The 24,122-nt window shown below is 38.9% G+C and overlaps 1 protein-coding gene across 4 annotated transcripts in view; it reads right to left on the bottom strand.

Moving 5' to 3' along the window:
• Positions 1-633: 633 nt before the first annotated feature.
• Positions 634-24,122, bottom strand: part of CCDC57 (coiled-coil domain containing 57) — a 43,522-nt gene continuing 20,033 nt past the window's right edge. For 3 of the 4 annotated variants that reach the window (XM_056326928.1, XM_056326926.1, XM_056326925.1), the window contains 8 exons: positions 22,416-22,602; positions 19,486-19,586; positions 17,230-17,256; positions 15,556-15,781; positions 14,751-14,887; positions 8,995-9,117; positions 8,411-8,633; positions 634-1,037 (listed from right to left, as the gene is read on the bottom strand). In XM_056326928.1, coding sequence (XP_056182903.1) covers positions 814-1,037; positions 8,411-8,633; positions 8,995-9,117; positions 14,751-14,887; positions 15,556-15,781; positions 17,230-17,256; positions 19,486-19,586; positions 22,416-22,602 — 1,248 coding nt within the window. In that variant the 3' untranslated portion in view covers positions 634-813. The remainder of the gene's footprint in view (positions 1,038-8,410; positions 8,634-8,994; positions 9,118-14,750; positions 14,888-15,555; positions 15,782-17,229; positions 17,257-19,485; positions 19,587-22,415; positions 22,603-24,122) is intronic. The other variant, XM_056326927.1, reaches the window with a different exon arrangement.

The raw sequence follows: 24,122 nt of genomic DNA, 5'->3' as shown, positions 1-24,122 counted from the left end.
GTAATATCCCAAGACAGCTCAGCATTACTGGAAATGTTACAAAAATACACTGATTACTTGCTTCAGTGTCCTGACGCATTCAGTTACATAGACATCCCTTGTTAGATCACAACTCATTCAGGTTTTCTTTTAGTTTGATCTGTTGTAAGACTTATTTCTTACAGTGCTTCTGTATGATTCCAAATGTTTCTAACTAATGTGTTTTCCACTGCTTTAAACTCTACACAATCTCTTGTCAAAGAAAAATTACTGGTGTGACAATAGAAGCTTATTTTTATACTCTCTCATGCTGTCTGAACAAGTGGAAAGAGCTATGGAAGATGACAATCAAATATAGATTCAGGTGTAATCTCTTCAAACCCCTTTCTTTCAAGTAGAAAGATAGCTGCACAGGATTAACGGTTGCATTGTTAATTATAAGTAAACAAGTTGGTTGAGGCATCCCACTTCTAAGCTTAAATCACATCTACAGTTTCTCAACAAAATATTTGCTAAAGACCTGCAAGCCCTGCCTAAAGGCACAAGGCTTTACATATGTATTAACTGGGCATTTCTAAATCCATGATGCAAGCAATATTTAACATATATAATTAAAATCAATCAGTATTAGCAGTGACGACTAATCTCACGATGTACATGGATTAACCCTGTATTTTAGGGTTTACAGTATGAAACAGGGTATTTGTTCTTTCTTCTGGCTGCAACTGTCCCAACTCAACACACAAAAATGAAGCCTATATTTAGATCAGATTCATGGATTTTGAAGTAGGTTAACAGCAGGCATGGACCTGGAACTTGCTGCCAAGAAAGATATCAGTCTTTAATATTATAGTTGCGGATTTTTGCCATGTTAGAAGAGATTTTGGGGTTTATGGGATGAGCACAAGATAAATTCCTGGATTTTAGCTTCTGCTGAACTTCCAGCCTGGTTCCTCTGACTGTCAAATCTGCAGCTGGCATTTCAAGTTTATCCTTGGCTTTGATATTTTGCTGAGATTCTTCAGATCGCTCAGTTGAATGTATAACTGCAAACTTCACTGATGAAAAAAAGAAAGAAAAATACTTCATACTTATGTTTGTGTTTAATTATGAGACTGAATAGTTGAAGAGAACTGGTTTACTCTTTTTCTCTAAATACATTGTTGCCATAGTGCCACATTGTGGAAGTCTTATATTAACAGAACCATTTCTGTACATAGGAGGCACAGAACTGTCCACTAAGGCTTGCTATGCTGGTGGTATAAAACATAGCAGCATCTCCTGCTCAATCCTCGCTTCACCTGTACCTGTTCATTCTCCGTTAGCACCAGGCTGCTTAAAAGAGGAGAAAAGAAGACAGCTGGGGGGCTGGTGTAACCGTTCAAGGCAAACACTACTTGTCTGTTCAGCTGTTTTTAAACACCACATTTTACAAGTTTACCCTGCTCTCCATTGTGAGAGAAGATACATATCAACCAAGGCAATACCAACACACTGGACAACACAACACAGAGTTAGGCCTACCTGTTCCCATATTGTGAAACAGTGATAAAGTAGTTGGCTGCAATAGTTTGATCAGTTTCAAGACATCACCAGCAGCCATAAAAGCTGCAGTAAAACGTGTTTGGATATGCATGATCCAAAGGGCCCAAAGGCAATTCTGTGGGCTTGACAAAGCTGTACTACTATTATCATCATTTTTTGGGTTTGTTTTTTTTTTTTATCCTCTCTCACAAAGGCGGGCATTTATCTGCTGTGGAAATCCTCGTTTTTGTTGCCCAAAATATCCATGTGTATTGGACAGGACTAACTCAAAAAGTAATACCTTTGGTTGGGAAGCAGGGAGACTGGTCTTAATGCCAATCAAGAGTCCATTTTGCAGCTTCTCACATAATTGTCTGAAAACCACTATCTCCAACTAACTGAACTTCAGTCTTACTACAAGTTTCATTAGGTAAGATAAGTGGAATTGGTCTATCACAGTATTCACTGTAAGCTATAGGTAGTATGTATGGGTGTTTGGCTCCAGGCACTTAATCCTTATTTTTCAAGGCATTGAGCTTTTAGCTTTAGATTTTATATGGAGAACCAAAGCAGACAGCAGAAGTAGTCATAATATACGTGCGATAACACATACTACATTCATACACATACATACAGCACTCCGTACTAGCTGAATTTTTTGAGTATGACAGGCAGGCTTCAGTCCCAGGTCCCAGTCCCAGTCACAGAGCAAGAATATAAGGTATAAAAATTGATAAAGATAAGTTATTCGTAGGATAAGTAAAATTTCCACAGTCAACAGAACACGGTAGAAAGTCCAAACAGAATTCTGCATGGCAGGAAATACAAAATATTCTTGAACTATGGAATGATCTATTGAGAGTTTATATCTCTATGCAAAGCATGGCTAGTGTCAAAACACGACAATGTTCAAAATAGTTTTTATGTTCAGGCTTAGCTTGGACCAGCTGCTCACTCACGTGTGTGCAAAATCTGCCCGAGTCAGCCTAGTGGCATCTGTTACCACAGGTGGCAAAAGCTCAGTGGACTCCTGTGCCATTGATGCGAGATCCCGTTGTTCAGCTTGCCACCTAGTGGCTACCTACAGATGTAGAAGGTATGACAGGATGCTAGAGCCCATGGAAGACCTTTGCGTGTATTTTCCTGCCTGGAAAAAGGACTTTAACCATTAGCATGCATTACCCTAGACCTCTACCACATCTAGCAGATAATGAAGCAGAATTTCACAACATCACCAGTTTAGAACAATGGAGGCAGCAGTGTCTGAAAGGTACTGGATATGGCCTCAAAGAGCATTTTGCTTGAACAGGAGCCACAGCAGAACAGGATTACCTCTTGTTTGTGGTCGAAGTAACAGCAATGAGCAGATCCACAAATAGCATACAGTCAACACACAGACAGTCTGTTTTGTTAAATACTCCCTCGGTTTGGAAGGGTCTTTTGTATTCACCAAGGGGATGACTTTCAGAAATAATGACGGAGGCCCTAATCCTGTAGATCTGAAGGCAAAGTAACCAAGCACCAATGCATCACATGTGTCCCTTTCTCTGAAGTCTTCTGTATGCTTGCTCTTGGCATTAGTAGAGACACTACAGTTACAACTAGTAAAGGCTACTTAGGTGTTTGGAACAATACCACAGAACACAAGCATCCTATATGGTTGTTGCAAGGTTTTGGAGTGTCAAAAATCCGTGTTAACACAGAAATTTAAGCCCATGAAATTGCAAACTTGTAGACTTAGCTCTACAAAATAGAAAAAGATGAAGAACCAACACTTCAGTATTAGAAATGCTATTTAAAGTGAAATATCCTAAGGGAACACTGAATAAGGACCTGCATATGTTCTGCATGGAACTGTTCACAGGTGTGAAGCACTTTAAATAAAATCAGCAGGAATATGCACTATGCAGTAAAATTTAAATGCAGTAACTTGGTTTTCACAAACAAACAACGAAAAAGCACACCTAATTTACAAGCCTATAACTTAACTTTCAGAAGTGACCTCGGCAACAAGAGCTGGTAAGATCACAGCTAAGAGCCTAAGCTGCTTTTGAAAATGGACCTTTAGTGTATTGAAATGCTTAACATATCTTTTATTTGATGTGTGTTAACTACAGTCATAAATTAATATTCACAGATAGTTTTTTTCAGAACTAGAGAGATACAGGTAGACATACTGTATGAGCAAACTGGAATTTCCCCAGATGGAAAATTTCATTTAAGAAACTTGTCACTGGATATTTCCTTCCAGCTAACAGTGCTTCTGAAGGAACACCAACTCAAACAAGTTCCTATTCAGCAGAAGAACATTTAAGTGAAGAAAATTTAACTAGGGGATTAGTTAATATTTGTGAAGCACTTCAAAGATGAAGTTTTATGTAACACAGAAAAGAAATCATGAGTCTTTTTCTGACTGGAGCCAGAATGAAGCCAGAGCCAGAGCACTCTTCTTGTTTGTTAATATTTTACCAGATTCTTTCTCTGGCCAGCCTTTTACCCACATGGATTGTTCTTAGAACTGTCAGTGATGTCAAAGCTGTTGAAATTCTGTCTAGTGTGGAAACACTTAAGATAACTTTTGATCCATAAAGTGTAGAATTTCAGACCACAGAGCTTTTGCAAGTAACAAGAAATATAGCAAAAGAAACTCCCCTCTCTAAGTTCAAATAGTAAACCAGAAAAGTTACTTTGCTTCAAAGCAGCTCAATTTCATTCTTTGTTAGGCTACAATGTACACTCAAATTAATATGCCCAGGACAGTCCTGAGTATCTGTGGAGGTGGGGTTTCTCAAATTGTCCAGTGGGACCATCCACCACAGCTTGAGCCCTCCTCTGGCACAGAAAATACATTCCATCCACCCCACAAAAGTGTATAAAACAAGTGACTAGCAGGGACATTCTAAGTGCAGATACAGCTTGCCTTATGCTCTTACTCGCTCTGCACTGACCCCAGCCTCTGTTGACTCAAGGAGACAAGAGGCTGATCAGGAGCTTTTCACACGGTAGGACAAGGCACCCTTCACAGTACTGGCTTCACTCTAAATGCAGCCTTACAGTCGAACTGTAATAGGTGATGTTTGCCTTTCTCTCCAGAAAAACTAGAGTCTCAAATAGCAAGCACAACCTTCATTAAGCTAAATTACTTGAAGAAAAATAAATTCCAGTTTTCTAAATGTTCTACAAAGCTTCCCCTCCTGCTGCCTAACATTTATTCTTAAATCAAAAAAGGCCCTATAGCCCACGGGTTAATGGAGATACCGGGCAGCATGTACAGAAGCTAATCACACAGTTGTATACGTGTGTCATGAGTTTCAAAGCAAAGCACAATACTATTCTGACAAGCAGCTTTTCTTTGAGGATGCTCTGTCATCAACATTCAAGGTGCATATGACATGGATCACCAGCCAAAGTCTACCACCTGCCCTTAACCTCTGGGACAGGGCATATAAAAAGGGAAGAAATACAGAAGTGTATTTTTTACTAGTACAGTCTATGTAGCTATGCAACCTGTGTAACTAGTACAGTCTATGCAACACTGATGCTTTTAATATCTTTGTGGTTTGTACCCATCTACCTCTGCAGCAGTACCTTTTTCTTTCAATTATACAGAATAGTAAAAACACCTTAAAAAGGAACCTGTGTTCCTTTTAACCCCTTTCTTTCTAATTAACATAGAAATTATTAAATCCATCTCATTCCTGCAGTACAAACTAAAAATCAGCAGGTACAGTAAGGAGAGAGAAAATTAAAATATCTCACAGCCTTCTGACTTGCTTGGAAGTTCCACAAGTTCTGAATTCGATGGTGAAATGAATAAAGTATATAACAGTCCACTTCAGTAATTCAGTGTTAACGTGTCATCATAAACACTCCAAAACATATTAAGTCATTGAACTGTGTTGCATGTTGGAAACACAGCAAACTGCAGGGCTTACTTGACATGCCAGGCATTTTAAGTCCCGATAGGCTGCTTGGTACATGAAAAAAAAAAATAAGCTGTTCAACAGGTTTAGAAAATCATTCTCACACTACAGTAGTTTGTTTCACCAGAAATACACATAGAACACAGCTACTGGTGTGACAGATTTGTACATAGCTGAACTTGCAAAAGAAATGTTTGAATAAGTAAGCTAACTTGCTGGCTTTATTGCAAATCATTTTTTATTACTGAGCTTTCGAATCTATGTGCGCGTCACATATCTGAAAGCCCTGTACTGAGTCACTCCGTCTTAATGACAGTTCAGCCCACTGTAACCATGTATTTGATGGATGTATTAAATTCAAGTGAGTTGTTTTAAACAGGCAAGATGTAATTATTTTTCCATAGCTCAGGCATGAAAAATAACGCAAGCCTGTGCTAAAAATCTGAAGCAGAACTCCTTGAAAATCTTGTATATTCTGCTCTGAGGTGACTTTCTTCCAAAAATGGAAAGATTTTGCTTTCACATTCTTCTTTTCTGAAATGCAGAATTCAGTCTGGTAGAATTAAGGAGACCATTTGGATGGTTTTCTGGAGGGAAAAGCTAAACAACATAAAAGTTTTTACAAGTAATATTCTTGCAACGCAGTATTTCAGGGCCTGTATGTTTAAGTAAGAAAGCTCCGCTCCAGTGTTCTTATGATAAATCTGGATGCAGAGATCAAATTAAAGCTGTTCTCAGGAAAATATCACCCCCTATTGATGTTTCACTTGCTTCACATTGGCAGTATTATCTTTCCCTTTTGTTATTCTCTAGATCCCCCAAAACTGTACAGTAAGTTTTGCAATGGTGGCTGGAAATTTCTAGACATTAAGAAACTAGTGTCCTTGTAAGGCTGCCAGTGGTGTTGCATCATGCATACAGCAGCATGAAACCACATGGCACTATCAGTAATGTTTCAAAGACATCCTTTTGCTTATCCTGTCAATATAGGCCTGACCTGAAATACTCTTCCTATTTCAGTTCCAGCCCCACGAAAAAAGCACTGAATCATGACTGTCAGCACTATGTCCATTCCAGTCCTACAGGTCTGTCAACGCACATTGCTTTGTCCCTGCAATGCACTGCTGTTGTGAATAAATACACTTATAATCCATTCTTCATTTTGGAAGCCCTTTTAAATATTTTTTTTTTCTTGTTGTGTGCTGCTTAATATGGTTCATTGCGTCTATACACTGATTTAAAAATATTTGTAATGTGGGTTGGAAAGAACCTCTGGGTGAAATGTCACAGTGCTCATTGCTCCCTGCTGCAAATGTATGTTGACACAACTTGTGTCCATTGCCTCTTCTATTTTCACTGTGCACCTTTAAGAGTCTGGCTCTGCCTTCTCCAAAATCCCTCACTGGATAGTTAAAAAGCAGCAATCAGACCACCCATTGACTCTTTCTCTTCCACACTGAACAAGCCAGCTCTCTAAACCTCTTGTCATGTAACACATTCCAGTGCCCCAGCCATCTTAGTAGCTCCGCGCTGGACTCACAGTTTGTCAAACCAGAAGGTCCAAAACTGGAAACAGTACTCCAGATTTGGCCGCACAAGTACCAGATAGAAGGGAACAAACCACTTCCCTTAACCCACTGGTTGCATTCTTGCTCCTGCAGTCTGGTATGTGGTTAACAGCACACGAGTATCTATGTAATGGTAACAGGTCACTATTAATACAAAGCTCATTTGAAAAGGCTAAATGGCTGCCATATTACCCCACAGCTGCCATCAGATCTCAGTAATAATGATGGTGATAAAAGTAATATCAAAACCAAAAGACAGACAACTCACAAGAGCCCCACAACACTGTTAGAAATAATTTACTGAAAGCTACACTACTTACTAAAAAATAAACATCACCTTTACTTGGAACATTCTGGAGAAATGTTTGTCTATAGAGACATTTAATACAGAAAAACCTACAGTCCTGGGGAGCATACTCCATTATTAGCCATTCCTAAAGTTTTTTTCAGTATTATAATTTGAGGCCATTAGTTTTTGTCCCATCCACAGCAGGTGTTAGTACAGTTTTCCAAAGTTTTGCTGATGAAGAATTACTTCATAAACAGGCCAACAGTCTGGGAGACGTAACATTCATCTGCAATACACACTCAACATAATGGCTACCATTAAAAAGCTCCTTTACAATTCACCTGTGAGGAGGCTACACTTCACTGCTCGTATCTTACAAATGCTGCTCCTGCTAAAGTTTCCAAGAACATGTGGTGCTTTTTTGTAGAAGTATAACATTGATTAATGTTCAGTCTATGGCCTAGGTTTCACCTTCTCCTCTCATCCTAACCCTGATACTGACATGTAAGATCAGGATGCTGTCTTGCATATAAGAATTTTTCTCTGCTTTTATTATTTTCTGTTACAACTTGCTGCACTGAACTATAAAATTCTAGTGAATAACAATACCTAGTTCCCTGTGTGCCCACAACATATACCACATTATGCCCATGATCTCACTTTTGGCCTTTAGGTCTTACGACACCAAGCAGTACTGTAGGTATTAACCTGCCACAAAAATAATGATTAAGCAATGATTTGCTAAATTATAATTTGATCTAACTGTCACTTGGCAACACATGAAGCATGCAATTCTCAGACAGACACTTTCATATCTGCCCCAGATAAGTTTTAGACTATGTCAAAACAGAACGGTATTTTGCATTTTCTGGGAGTATTCAATAAAAGGGGAGAAGTATTTGCAACAATGGCATTAAAACCAGAGCACCATGTAGGCATTCCTGTTAATTCTCACTCCTGCTGGCAACAATGAAACTCCCTTCAAGTAATTCATTAAGATCTTTCAGATTCTGATTACAGGACTGCAACAACAGTAGCAGTTTAGTGGAAGGAGGCAGAATCCACTACCATACTTTGGTTCTTCCAGAAGAGTGAAATACTGCAACTGCTTTACAAAGCATGCTTACCTTGGTCAGTGTTCTCTTGAGGACTGAGAATAGAAGGGCTTGATCCCATTTGTAAAGTTTGCCAAATACCTTGGCAGAAATGACGTGCTGTAGATGAAGAAAGCTGGACCTGCTGGGCTTGACTAGGACTCTGTCTGAGTGGCTGACTTTGAACTACCTTTGAGGATGTATCTGCCTTTCGTTGTTCTGGCCCATGATTTTCAATAGAGAAATCCAGCTGAACCTGTTCAAATTCAAGCACAATCTTACAGAGATACAATACTTTTAACATCAAAGGCATCTGAAAATTGGTTAAATCTCATAGTAGTGCCTTGGTCTTGGAAAGATAGAAGGTTTCAGCAAGATGCAAGACAAAAGAAAATCATTATTTTTCATTTTGAAAGGTCGCACAAAAAGATTAATTACAACATCATGAAAGTGATTGAGAAACTCTAGTTTATAAAGTGTGAACAAATACTGTTCCGTATGGCAACAATGCATAACTTAAATATATTATTAAGTCTTTCAGGAGATGACTGTTGAGCAGCTGCAATTGAAAAATCCAACTGAAAGCAAATTACACTGATGATAAAACTGCACTGTACCTCCGTGGATGGTAATTCTGTTTCTCCCCCACAGCTGCTGGGAGCTTTTTCTCTCTTTAAGTTAGGGCAGGCAGTTAGAGAACAGATCTTTGAGGGGTGCTGTTGCTTTGCATACTGCAGCTCCTAATATGAAATATCAGATTAACACAAAAAACCTCATGGTCTCTAAAAAGAATATATTTATAGCTCAGTTTGCTGTTACCCTGCTAGATTTAAAATAATCAGTTAGAAATAATATTAAACAAAATTATATTCCATTCAGATCAACAACAGGGTCAAACAGGCAAAATATCCTCCTAATAAACCTCTTACTAAATCTGTTCAAAATCCACATTTCTTGCTGCTGTGACTACCATCCTGCTTGTTACTCTATTTTATATCGTCAGGGTCATTCTTCACTTTTGTCTTTTCCCATTACTAGATTACATAAGAAAAACTTCCAAGGAAGTCCTAAAAAAACAAAATAAAGCAGCTATTGAAAAGTAATTTGTCAGCAACTAAAAAACCCCTAATTACCCCACAAAGTTTCACTAGCTTTCAACATTTACTAATTAAAGTGAGACTTGATGAAAAGTGAACTGCTTCAGCCCTTTAAAAGGAGGTGAAAATAGACATCAGAGTCTTCTGCTACATATTTAAGACTAAAGAAACAAACCATAAGCCCATCATATAAAGTAACTGAAATTCTTTTAGGTATTTATAATTTCTCTCAGTTTTTGGTAAGGGTCATAATCTTGAACACAGAAGCAAATGTAGCCTGGCTAGAAAGAGTGATTACCTAGAAGAAAACACCCAAACTTGCATAGCAGTGTTTGGAAGCTCAAGCCAGGAGCTCAGCTTCAGCACAGGAGCTGAAGACTCAGCAGGTAGGATCTGAGTAAAGAGCAGACTGAAATGAGACTATAGAAGATGAACAGCTTACACATAAGAAGAGCTATCCTTCTTTCCAGTCTGGACAAATTCCAGCAGTAACAGGGATGATCCCAAAGGTTCCAGAGCTGGAAAGATCCTCAGTGATAGCCACTTCAACCATGAACTCCAAGCAATCCATGAGCTAAAGTGGTTGAACTACTCCTGGAGTTTAGCACACCATCTGGAAACTCACAGTCAAATGCTGCCTCTTCAAGAACCCTGGACACATATTTTCAAAATCTATCTAGGCTTACAAAAGCAAGAACAACCTTTAATGATTTTAAAAAGATTATGGCAGGCATGAGATGTCAGAAAAACAGCAAACAGTACTTAGCTCATTAAAAATAAGGCAAGGGAAGACTGGGATGGATGGGCAATGAATATTTACTGATCTTGGTTTAAAAGTCAGCTAACTTTCTTTCACAACTCATCTAAAGAGGTGAAGAAGGAAAAAAAAATTGTGGAAAATGTGCATTTGAATTTGGCAGTTTTGCCCAGATCTGGAAATCACTTTTACATAAGTTTAGTTCAAGCATTTAGCTAATCCTTTTCAGACCTTGATCCAAGAGTGCACAGATGAATCAAGCAGGCTACAAAAGCTCTACTCAAATGCTTTGCTGGACCCTAATCTGCTTTGTAAATATTATTCCCAGTGTTGGAGTTTAGGAGCTTAAGAAACAATTCATCGAACGGAAAGTTCAAGTGAACAAAGCATGCCAAGCTTGTGACTTTAATAAGATGTTCAAAAGCATCCTGAATAAATTACATATCTATCCACACACACACACATATATATCCACAAGTATATCTATATACCCACAAATTACATTGTAGACACACAAGCACTCTGAGGTGTCCCACACCTGTTAGCAGACCACTTCCTAGGCTTCCTGCACACTTTACTAGCTGTCTTACTTATTTCCTTCTGAAACCCCACGAGAGGGAGATCAGGATCATATGCTCAGGACTGTCACCCAGGACCAAAACTGACCTCTTCACCTTGGAGTTTTACAAGAAGTTTAAGGTCTGCTCCAGAAGTAGCCCACATCATTGTCCCTAGATGTATCACTGACATGCCAGTGAGGCTATTTATTTAATGCTCCCCATTTTTTTTTCTCTGAGGACCTTTCTCATGCTACCACAAGATGTTAATACTTCTTCTGACAGTGCTGCTGTGGCAGGTCTTGATCAGGTTCTCAGACTGTCAATGAAGAGTTGCAAAATAACATTGCGTTCCCAGACCTGTTCTCACAGAGCTCAAATAATTTGAGCCCTCCTAGCCTTGGAACCCAGGTGGCTTTCAGTATGGTATGCCCTAATTAGTATTTTGGTGTCAAAAGGACTTGATTATATAAATCTGGTAAAATATACCAGATTCTCCAGCTCATGTACTTACCTGACGGACCTGTCTCAGTTCTCAGTTTCTGTTATCTTAGATTATTTGCTTATTTAAGGAAGAGTAAGTCTCCCTCAGCTCTGTAAAGGTACAGCAGATGGCATTCTCAGTTTATCACGGTCTGATGGATGGTTTACAATGTTTGCTCATACTGCAACCTTTAAAACTTCTTCCCTGACTACTGGGAGTAAAGAAGAACAGGGACTTATTTTCACTCCAGCAATCTGTTCAAATTTGGTTCTAATTGACTCTCACAGCCTAGCCTTTTGGACTTCAGGCAACCTTTCTCTATCACACAGGAGCGCCCCTCCTGTTGAGTATCTTCTGCTAGGAGCAAGCTGAGATAAATTCAAGCACCTGTGATAGGATGTCCAAACACAAAGTTCTTCCCTGCCAGGTTCCCTTAGAATATATTCCAAAATGTTGTCATAGATTCAATCTGGTAGATTCACCCTAGCTAAGAAACATGTATACCCATTTTCTTCCCCAAATAGATGCCTTTACTGGCCCAAATACTGCTGCATACTGTGGATGCTTAGAGAGCTTTTTCCTTTCATATTCAAATGTTTGAGGCCTCCAAACAAGTACTACTTGTTTTGACTGCTATTCCTTCTTCGAGAGAATAGCAATCCTGTGCAGCAGCTGGTTAACTGTCTGCTTAAAGACCTGATAGCAGAACAATGAACTTGAACCTGTCAACACTTGTCCTCAAATTTAATTGCTGGATGATCTTTGCACTTCAACATTTTACACTATTTTCTTAAATTTACTGATCCCGAAGTTTTTGTAATTAGTCTAGCTAACAACCCTCATGGGTATAATTACATGGCTAATCTGCAACGCTGTTTTACTTCACAGGAAAAAAACAATCTATTTTCAGCAGAAAATAGATTGCAAATTGAAAGTGCATCATCCCCAGATATACAACTGGTTAAATTGGTACCAGCTGCATCACTTAACCTTCATTTACCTAATTTGTGGCACTTATTCTAAGCAACTACAGAGGGTAATATGTGGGGTTTTTTTCTTACAACCATTCTTAACCGTAAGAAAAATGAAATATTTATTAGAATTTACTTCCATTGGCTCTTTTAAGAAGCTCACCATTGGCATTCAAACTGTCTGGCCAGATGGGTCACTTTTTCATTTTTTTTGTAATACATCTAGGCCAGCCAGATAACATCTGAAGAAATCAGTGATAATTTAAGGCTCAGAAAACCACAGGATCGCACACTCGAAATGTATACGTGTTATCTTTGTTGAATGTGTCTGGATATAAAAACATTTAAGATGTTTTTAGAATGTGTTCAGATGGTAAAATTTTCAAGTAAATGACTGACAGGTGCAATTTCTTAGTGCAACCTGACAGCACGATAGGATTATCTCCTGTGTAGTTTCATATAACACACTTCTTAGTATGTAAAAAGAGAAACATCAAACTTCAATCTCCTACATATTCCTGGATGAACCTTAGTAATTCACAAAAAGGCTCTCAATCTGTTCTTGATTTCAGTTCAGAGAAATAAGAATGCATAAAGAGAGAATTAAAAATAAACAGGATCTTCCAAAGGAGATTAGCTTTAATTCAATTGATTTTTCCCCAAAATCAGAGGATATTGCAGTTTCAATCTAGCAGGCTGGAGGCTGACTGCTCAGAAAGCAGCTCAGCAGAAAAGAAAGAAGAAACCTGGTGGACTACAGGTTGAACATGAGGTAGCAATGCATTCATGAGCCCTTTGGCCAACAGCATCCTGGGCTGCCTCAGGAAAAGCACTGCCAGCAGGTCAAGGGAGGGGATTATTTCCCTCTACCAAGCACTGGTGCAACCACATTCAGAATACCATGTCCACTTTTGGGCTCCCCAGTACAAGAAAGACATGGACATACTGGCACAAGCCCAGGAAACAGCCATAAAGATGATCAACAAACTGGAGCATCTGACATAGGAGGAGAGGCTGGGTAAGCTGGCCTTGTTAGCCTCCAGAAGAGAGGGGTCAGGAGTGACCTTTTCAACACGTATAAGCACCTGATGGGGATGGTGGAAGGAGGTAAAGATGACTGTGCCAGACTCTTCTCAGTGGTATGCAGTGGCAGAATGAGAAGCAACAGGCAGAAACTGAAGCACAGGACACTCCACTTAAGCATTATGGTCGGGGCGGGGGGGGGGAACCCCAACCCCCAACCTTCCTTACTGGGAGGGTACTCGGACACTGGAATAAGTTGCCCAGAGAGGTTCCCAGAGGAAGTATTTCCCCAACTGAACTTGGTTAATAATTCCACTGGAGTTTTATACCTTGGAGCAACAACCCCACCTTTTCCAAAAGAACATTGTTTACTGCCCTCAGAACTACAACGACAATCAGCTGCTCTGACTCAATCCTCACAGGAACAAATCTGCTGATCAATTAAGCAAAGTACATAGTGAAATCCTGACTGTTAAAGTCACTGGGAGGTCTGCCACTAACTACCAGGGGAGCCAGGATTTATCCACTTGTCTCTGATGAAAGCTGCAATAACTATTAAAAGTTGAGTTTTAATTACAAAAGATAAGAGAAAGATTAATTATCTATCCTGCTTTCATATATGGAAAATGTGCTATTACAATAATTTGGACAAGGGTGCTTTAAAACCCCACCACTGGGGATATTTGGAAATATGCTCACTGATCAATCATTGTCAAGTTTATCTTAGAACATACTGCAAATCCTTCAAACTGTCTATCTTACCCATTTAAAACTAAGCTTTATGAAACTCGTAATTCAGGATTGCACATTTATGCTGCATTAAAACAAGTGTTTCTGAAATTCCTTGGATGAAAATCATGTTTAAAAAGGTTAATTCTGAAGTCAGCCCTTTGAGTAAATGGGGCAATGTCTGGCTGACAGCCAGTCACTAGTGGTGCTCACCAGGGCTCCATTTTAGGTCCAGTTCTGATTTTTATCAATGACCTGGACACAGTTGAGTGCACACTAAGTAAGTTTGCACTTACAGGGAGGAGAGAGGGAAGAGCTGATGTTCTTCTTTCTGCTGTCTGGTATGGTGATAAGATGTGAGGGAAAGGCATTAAAGCTGCATCAGGCAAAATTCAGGCTCACTATTAGGAAGAAGTTCTTCCCTGAGAGGGGGGTCAAGCCCTGGAACAAGCTTCACAGGGAGTGGTCATGGCTCCAAGCCTGTCAGTGTTTAAGAAGCATTTGGACAACGCTCTTAGATACATGGTTTGACTTTCAGTTTACCCTCTGTGGAGTCAGGATTCGAAGAGCCTCATGGCTCCCTTCCAGCTCAGGTTATTCTATTATTCTCTGCAATCTTCCAAGGTACCAAAGAAGATTTGAGCTAAAATCAGTAGAAGACAATTAAATTCAGAATTTTAAAGAAAGTTATATTCATGGAATCAGAACTGGCTTAACTGCTCATTATCACTAGAGCTCAGACAGCATACCATTACCTGTGTTGTAAGCCTGTGCTGTAGAAGCTTTAAAGCTGACAGCTGACACTGTATTCTTTCGACAAGCTCTCTTGGAAAAAGACTACCAGAGTCAATACAAATCGTGCAGCGCTTAGAGCTAACAGGATGCCAAAGTCCTACAAAGGAGAGAAAATACTGAGGAAAGCATTCTCTGTTGTTTTGTTGTTCTGTCATCAATATTACATTCCCAGCAAGCACTTACAGTGGATATAAATGAACCACAGAACACAGGCCTTCTCACTGCAGAGGGATTCAATACTATGCGGAAACAGGCCTCGTGTTTTTCCCTTTGCTTCATTGCCAGAGCAACTGTTGCATGGAACTTAAATGTCCACAGTGAAATCTTCTTACATTATATATACACTCCCGATTCAAGTTTACTCTATAGTAAGCTTATTTTGCTTTCTCTTCCACTTTTATAAAGCATTTGTTTTTATTCCAAGAGATAAACTACCTCTTTTCTGCTCTTTAAAGGTGGTTTAGTTTGACTTCCAGTTCCCACACTGACATCTAAGCACTAAGGAGTCCACCTAAAACATTAATCAACAAAAAGTTACTGCCTACAGACTCTCATTGTTCTATGTTAGTACCTCCTGCCACAGGGTAATCTTACTTGCAACAATTAGCACCACAGTCTCACTCAAACGATGCAGATCTGGGATCAGTAAGGTCCAGCACTTTGTTTTCATACTGAAGCCCAGCTCTCTCCAGCTCAAAGGATGAACTCGTACCCAGGTTTTATTCTAAATATATAAGCTAGCACTCTTCTGTAGAATAAATTTACCTTCTTTTGCTATTGTTCTGAGTTCTGCCCTGAGTTTGTTTCCCATTTCAATCAGCTGCTGCTTTTCTTGGCTCAGAACTGAGATGTTTTTCACTGCTTCCTTCAGTTTATTTTGTGTTCCTTGCACAGTGCAGCTGACACAATATTGAAAACCAACACCAGGACCTGTATCAGGTAACTGTTGTCCAAGATTTATCTTTTCTTCAAGAATTTTGTGTTTTGGCCCCTGAAAAGAACCAGATAGCCCCTTATAAAGAATATTTTGAAAGTGTGGTCTGCAGGTTTAGAAATTTGTACAAACACACATTAGAAGCCTGTTGAAGAAAAAGTGTGAAGTTGAAGTCTACAGCCCATTTTTGAGGGTACATTTTCAAGATTTTGTTAGCAATACAGGGCAAATTAAACCATGGAATAAAACACTATAACAGCCTGGGATGTTCCCACACATATTGTAAACTCTAAGTGTAAAATAATACATAGAATAACCACCATACAACTGTAAACTAGAGAGCAATTAATTTTAAGACAAAATGTGGAAAACCCAACTTTACAACAGATAGCAAGCTACCACAAACCCTTCTTTATCTAATCATCATGTGCATACGCACATATGGGGCAGATAGGACTTAAAACATTGCTTTAAAAGAGAAAGGCTGCAGAATAAAAAGTAAAGATTCTACAATGGGTTTTGTCTCTGCAAACCTGAGTCCACTGGCACATATGCATGATGATAAAGTATTTACCCAATAGATCACATCCTTGTTTTTCAAGAGCTACATACTCTATATATTCTTCAAGAGCTATATGTCATCTTTCAGCCCATTTACTACAGAGATTTTTCAATATCCATTTAAATACTCAGCATTCACTGAACAAATCATCTCCCCATAGACTTTGAAAATACTATGCATCGCCACAAGTATCTAAATATGACACATACATTAAAATAATTTTACAAAACTATTGCTTATCTGTATGTTTACTCTTTTATAAACAAACTAGTTAGAAGTGCACTAACTATACTGTAACTGCGCAATCTCAATCAGTTTTCAACTAGATCACCCTGAACACTGTGATTCAAGAAGTATATATTGAACAGCGCTACCTATACTGACAAAAAAACCAGCCACCATTGCCTTAGTGTGTCATGCAACTCCTGTTCTCTTATTTATTTGGATAGTTTTATCATAAAAGAGGAGGTCCTTGAGAGCATGCGCAGAAAGCATACAGGTCTACAAACACTATGGAGGATAAAGGTGGAGAAATTAGTGCAGAACTAGAATCTAAAAATATGAAGAAAGACAACAACGTGGAAGAAAAAATGGTGTACATAGAGCAATTTGTATCAAAGCAATTAATATAAGCAGCCCCCAAATATTACATTCTACCCTCATCATATGAACAGTGAAAGTAACCCAATGAGGCTTAACATAAGGAGAGGTCAAGGCAAATGACCAGTTATGGCACCATGGGGTGTTGCACTATGTACCATCTTCACTGTACCAAGAGGCAAAAGCACATCACGTGGCTGCGGCAGGAATACCATTTGCTTAAACTTCATTTTTTCCTGAACTTTTCAGAAAAGCATTCAAGAGCATTAGAAGTTTGTTTTTTTTTTTCAGGTGACAGATTATAAAGTGTAGAGTTAGGAGTGGAAGCCAGAAATCTTTTTACCTTTAGATCCATGTCCAGAGTAAAACCCTACAATACAAAATAGAGAAAACACAGAAACAACAGGGACTAAAAGAAGGTGGGAGGAAAAACTCTCCTCAGAGCTGATACACATACATGCAAAAGTCTACATGCCTATTTTACTAGTTTCCACTGTAAGCTTTCCTCTTGTTCTTTAGCTAAATTTTAGCTGTGGAGTCTATCTTTTTGAGGTTATGGTCCCAGAATCACTGTTACATTAAATGGAAAAAAGAAAACTATCACTATGGCTCTCTATTGACTTCACATCTACATCCCCATGTTTAGTTATCATTTTTGCTCAACAGACTCTGAACTCCCCAAGTTAGAAATATTTTTGACTGTAATTCATCGTGGCCTTAAGTACATCCTTACCATGCAATTAATAAATGTAAGAAGCACATAGACAGTGTAGAACAACATTAAAAGATAAGCACTTTGAAAATCCAGTAAGGAATTCTAATGAAGTTTTGCCTGTTGTTTGTTAGATATTCTCAGGGCTGTTTCCAGCTGCTGGTCTGTGCCTAAGAAGGCTTGTTATGTACCACGGAAGAAGGAACAAAGCAGACAGCAGAAACAGACAGGAAATGATAGTTCAACATCACTGAAGATAGCAGTAACTACAGCTCCCACCATTATGTTCAAGTTTTGGCCTGCACATCTGCTATTTCCTATGTGCCTATACATTTAAAGAACAAGTAATTGAGCATTTCACACTGAAGATGCATATCACTGCCTGAAAAACGTTCTTGTTCTCAATACTCAGCCCTGAGCATTGAATTACATTTTAGCATTATGCAGCAAAGGAGTAACCTCTGGCACAAAGAATGTTCAGTTCCTATCTTACTGTCTCCAAGGCAAAGCCACTTTCTACTTTTTCTTTTAAGGCTCCATCTCCACTTAAAGAAACACGAAGAAAATGAGATGCATCTTGGGCAGTAGTTTGTAAAACATTTTCTGCAACAGAAAAGTATAGTTGGTATAAAATACAGTTTTCACCTACTTCTGGAAGTGGCCAAAGAGAAAAAATAAATCTGTGTGGTCTATACTGGCACGCAATGGTTTCCTAAATATGATTTGACACCAGGAACAAACAAATCTTCTATATTCAGCAAAAAGATACAGCTAAGATTAAAAATTATTCTGTGCCTGGTGGGTTGTGCATGTTTCCACACAAGGTTCCCAAGGCTCCAAAGTTTTATTTAAACGTTGATATCGCTTCAGTTCTTAAAGCTCTTAGCTTTTAATGTAGTCAGCACCTCTCATCTTTATTTATTACTTAGCTTTATTTAAATTTTCTTTAACTTAGATAGCCACTGGTGTGTCTTAACAGTAAGATTCAGGCATGAAACAGATATTGATAGATTTTAGAGATTAGTTGAAAATTAGAAACCCCTTATTTTTTAATTGTACTTTAACCTGTCTTACTTCAGACTCTGTTTATGACACCATAAAGTTGCTGGGAAACTGGAAGGGCAGCACATCTGTAGCATGAGATATTTGTCCCTGTTTTCAATTCCTTTATTATTTTTCCGAGAGACGCCTCCATCACACTTTAATGCCGATACCGTTCCTACCCTTTCAACAACACCTGTAAAACCTGGAACGGAGTAAAAACGTTCCCAGAGCAAGGGAGTGTCCCCTCGTGCCTGGCGGGACCCCGCGGATCGGGCCTCCGCGGGGCCCGGGGCCGGCGAAGCTGCGGCGCCCCCTAGCGGCGCCCCCCCCCCCCCCCCTCCCCGGGCCGGCGAGCGGTGCCGCTTGCGCGTCCATCTCAGCCCAGGCTTGGCAGGACCTTCTCGTCAGAACCCAGCAATGACACGGCATCTGCAGCTTCATCGCCATCCACCTGATTACAAGGCGTATCGAAGGATTAATGGTATTTTTAAAAAAGACTAAATTTGGTTTGCAATGGAAAACTCGACGAGGTGATACACAGCAGTTTAGCAATTTAAGCGGAGGGGGAAAAGAAAAAAATCAAGAAGGGCTTTGAAATATCGGGAGTGACTTGTGCCAGGGAATGACTAGTCAAAATTTATTCCCTAGAAAGAATGAGCATAAGTTTGGCCGAAAAAAACCACGTTGCTGGATCTTATCTAACTTATACTCATTACTAATTGACCACATAAGCATTTATTGCTTCAGTTTCTAATATTTATTCAATCAAAAATAATATGCAGTGTATTTAATTACACATACATATGCATACAGATATTGTAGGTAGTTTAAACCTCTCCATACCTTTTCTGTGTCTGGGTTTTCTGTACAATCCAGGTTAGCTGAGCCAACTTTGATACTGCTCAGAGTGGTTCCAGCTGAAATTTTGTTTGTGCACAATGAACCTAAAAGAGAAGAAAAGTATAATATGAATATATATGTATTTATACAGAGTTTAGGCTTTCATAGCAACAGCTCCTTCAAAACTTTGTCTCATTAATATACATGTATACCACTTCAGTAGATATATTGTAAACAGAGCTGAAGAAACGGAAAAAATAGTACAGTCTCACCATATGCAAACATCAGCCAGCTACGAAATACAGAAGTGACTAGAGAAGACGCATTACAAAGGTTGATTCATGGGTAAGGAGCACAGAGAAGTTTTTATTTCTCCCAATACTGCATTATTTAATCATTCTTGGGAAACTGGCAATACTGAGTATAACAAGAATAATTAAGACACAGTAGCTTCTTTCAATCACAGTTGAAAAAAAATCAGCAATAAATGGAAGTTAATCCTGAAAAAATCTTCTTTTAGTTCCAGTAAAAATGTGAGTTTGAACATACTGATGTATATGGACAAGTCAGGGGAAAGAACAGATGACTTGCTAGAAACTAGAAGTGCCCCTCCAAGTTTATATCTTAAAAATTTCAGATTTAACATTATAATCTCTTTTAGTGATTGAACATAATCTCCATACATTTTCTAAAAGAATATAAGAAAGACTATTTTAGTTGAATAAACTATTTCAGCCATAAAAAAAACAGGATGATACATTTCTGAAAACTTACATTTTTCAGGTGACAAAGATTATTGCTTCTCTTGGACGCTGCTAAACTCTAGCAGCAATAAATCTTTTACTTACTGGACTGTAATGTCTTCAAAAAACAGTGGACTAACTTTATCTGCCTGTGACAAAAAAACATGCTTGAATTTGTTTTTTTCTTTAAAATTAACAGAGGTCTTGCTTTAATTGGTTATTAATGTCTCATTATCAACAAAACTAGAATACACCTATATTTACTAAAAACGCCTGCACACTTAATCAGCTTGTGATTTCACTCTACTGTACAAGTAACAGTTTAAAACTAATTCTGCAAACTGGTAACACACAGATCAGTCTCACTGCATAATGAAAATAGAGAAGCATAATGACAGCAGAACAATTGGTACAACAAAATGGCTTTCAACAAACCCATCTTATTTTTTCTGAAATACAGAAAACAATGCATGGTGGCTCCAGAATAGTTTGAAGCAATTAGAAATTAAATGTTTACATGGATGAGGCACAGAGATATATAAAGCAGCTATCTACCTGCACTTATATAACTTGTAAAAGGTGCTAAACACAGGGCTACTCGTTCCACAGAAGAAAAAAATCTCCTTGAAAAAGCTATACCTTGCCTTTTCTTCTTTTAAAAACGCAAAACAAATCAGAGCCGATTACTTCATTGCCAAGTTACAGCTGATATCCTTTCCTCTCCTCTCCAGATCTCCAAAAGTCACAAGAATGTTTATGAAGAAAAAATCCAGTTTTGTTTCTAAACAGGCCTGCATGAGATCCAATCAAAACCATACTTAAATTTTCAGAAATTTACTACAAAACGTATCTAGTTGTAATAGACATACCTACTGCAGTTTTGGGCTGAGTTTTTTTATGTTATCAGCTTCGACTTTCCCATGAAGGATAATGAAAAAAAGTAAAAATGCGAGTGCAAGACACGATATGCTGAAACATTTCTAAGAGATGCTAAAAATCACCTAATGTGTGACAGTATCTGATAAAGGGATTCATTTGAAAGCCTTACATATTTTTAATAATAAGGTGTTTTTTAATTTCTACTTTCCTGACAGAGCCAACGTAGATGCCGCTCAGTAAACATGCTATCAAAGAAGGTTATCTCCTTAGCACTCAGCCATAGTAGGCAGGACAAAGAAACTGTGACAACTGAACTTTCTTCCAGGAAAACAAAGGGTGGCAAAAACTGTACCTGGAACTGATGCCCTATGCCCACTTACATATCTACACCAAAAAGGTATAAAAAGTTAACTCACTACCTATGCAAAACGAGCCCCTCTGCAAGACCTACTCTGCATGCAATCTCCCAGACAGACCAGACCCTGACTGGGGACTCTGGGCTGTCTCTGGATTCAGTGATGTGGACCATCTTTGAAGTGAGACCTTTTTTCCCCCCCATCATCAATTAGCCCCACTTCTGGGAGCAGCTGGGTGAATGTCATACCAGTAACATCTCACATAATATATTTATAGGCATAAGCACAGGTAAGACAGACATGGACCTGTTAAAGAGGGGGGGCCATGAAAATGACCAGAGGGCTCAAGTACCTCTCCTATGAAAATCTTTTACAATGAGGATGGTGAGGTACTGGGACAGGGTGCCTAGAGAAGCTGTGGATGCTCCAACCCTGGGAGTGTTCCAGGCTAGGCTGTTCAGGGCATGAAGCAACCTGGTCTAGTGAAAGACGTCCCTGCCCGTGGCAGGGGGGTTGGGACGAGATGGACTTTTTAAGGTCCCTTCCGACCCAAACCCTTCCGTGATTCTATGATTCCAACTACTTGCTTCACTAGTTAGAATTCTGTAATACTTGTAATATACACATATTTGCTTTACTCTTTCAATATATATATATATAGAGAGAGAGAGAGAGAGAGAGTGGGAGACATTTGCTTTCCTAGTGGTAATTTTGTAGTGACTTACTCTGTGTGTGTGTGTGTGTATTTGGTTTTGTTAATAATAGCTTTGTAGTAATTTGTAATAAAGGAATTCTTAGAATCTCAGACTTCTATGTACTTGTGTATTGCGGAATCCTGAGAACCACACAATCATGATCTTTACACACCCATGGAATGGGTAGCCCTCATAGGTTGTGACCACGACTGCTACACTTCCTTAACTGAACTTAAGAGTTCTGTGGCAAGAGCTGTCACCTTGCTCTGCAAGCTGTCTGTTTTCTGTTGGAGGATGAGAGGACAACGTCTGCTCATCAAGACTCTCCATTTCTTTCCTCATTTGTGCAATAGCAGCCCGAAGGTTGGCATTCTGCTCCTGCAGCTTTTTTATTTCCAAATTAGGAATCTCTTTGCTCAGAGAACTTTCACCATCATACTGAAGTATCTGTAAAATAAAAAGTACAACACAATAACAACCCTTCATTAATGAGCAACACACATTCTCTCCACAACATAACACAGAGATCCTAATACTTTCAATCCACGAACAGACTTGGGAGAAAAGAACCATAGGAAGAAAAGAAAGAAATCTGATTATTCTGGGGATTTGCCAGGGAAAAAGTTGCTATGATGAGAATCTAAGATGGGGGAGAAGGCACGCCACAGAGGTGGCTCTGCCTTACCACTGTTGCTCTCTGAAGCATGCTGTGTCTCTCTCTCCACCACACGTGGGTAACTCATCTTCTTAAAGAACTTACTGGCTCAACAGAAGTCCTCTTTCTCACCTGCCAAATTCTTGAAAGCGTCATTGGAAATAATTTGTTCACAAGAACATAAAGAGGCTGGACATCCTTCGCTAATGTGGAAAAGGGGAAGGAGTGTATGGATTACATCTAGACAGCCCAGGCAATGGACAACATCTAGAAAACCCCTAAGCACTTCAATTCTAAAATAAGTAGCAGTGTCTTCCTTTTGCACATTAGTTACAGATAAGCTAACAGCAAACAGTGTAAGTGGAATGTTCGTCAGAAAATGACTGAAGCTCTGCCTTCACAAAGGCCTTGAAGACTGACTTTTGGAATTATATTGGTGGAAGTATGAATTGATGAGCAGACACATTCTTATTCCAGAACTGAAGAGGCTGAAAAAATCCATGTTGCCAAAGCTGCTTTAACTACTGTAAAAAAAAATAAATTTATATTAGTAAAATATGAGCAGCTCGCTTGTAGAGTAATGCGTCCCAGAAGCAGTCTTTTCCTCAAATTTTTGAAATTACTCAGTGTTTTCTTCATGGGTTGCACACAGCCTTAAAGATTATCTTGAAGTTTTAGTTTGGAAAACTAAACATTTCCTGCGTGAATGAAGTGATGGCCTAATCAGGACAAGAATGGGAAACGTTCTAGACCACATGTTAAGAACTGCTTTATTCTGTTACAACAAAGGTTGCTAGCTCCAGAATCCAATTCTTGACAACGGTCTGCAACATATGTTTAGGAAAAATAAAGTGAAAGGGACAAATACAGAAACGCTTCCTCTCAAGTGCCTCCTTAATTTCCAAATTTGCAACTTTGGGGAGGGAAGAAAAAGAAAAACAAATATGACTAAAAAACCACAAACACCCAGACATTGATTCAAGAACACTGGTCACTTGAACTTCTAGTACAATCTTGAGGAAAAAAATCTAGCAGAACCAATAGGATATAAAGACCAGGATTTTAGGGTCCTGACATTATTTCCTTCTGCCATTTCTTCATTCGAAGCATGACTGCAAACGTTTTTAAAGAAGTTACACTACACTGCCATCAGTCTAATCTAACTGTGGTTTCATCCAAAGAAAGAATGCAGAGTTTAGATTCCACCCTTGTAAAACCCTCTTTAGCTGATGGAAACATTTGTCATTAGCCATTTAAGAGATGCAGATACTATTTGGTACAGGAACACTAGAAAGCCCTGCAAATGTGGCAT

Source organism: Falco biarmicus, chromosome 1 (genome assembly GCF_023638135.1).
Source record: "Falco biarmicus isolate bFalBia1 chromosome 1, bFalBia1.pri, whole genome shotgun sequence".
NCBI lineage: Eukaryota > Metazoa > Chordata > Aves > Falconiformes > Falconidae > Falco > Falco biarmicus.
This window is presented reverse-complemented; position numbering and strand designations above follow the sequence as displayed.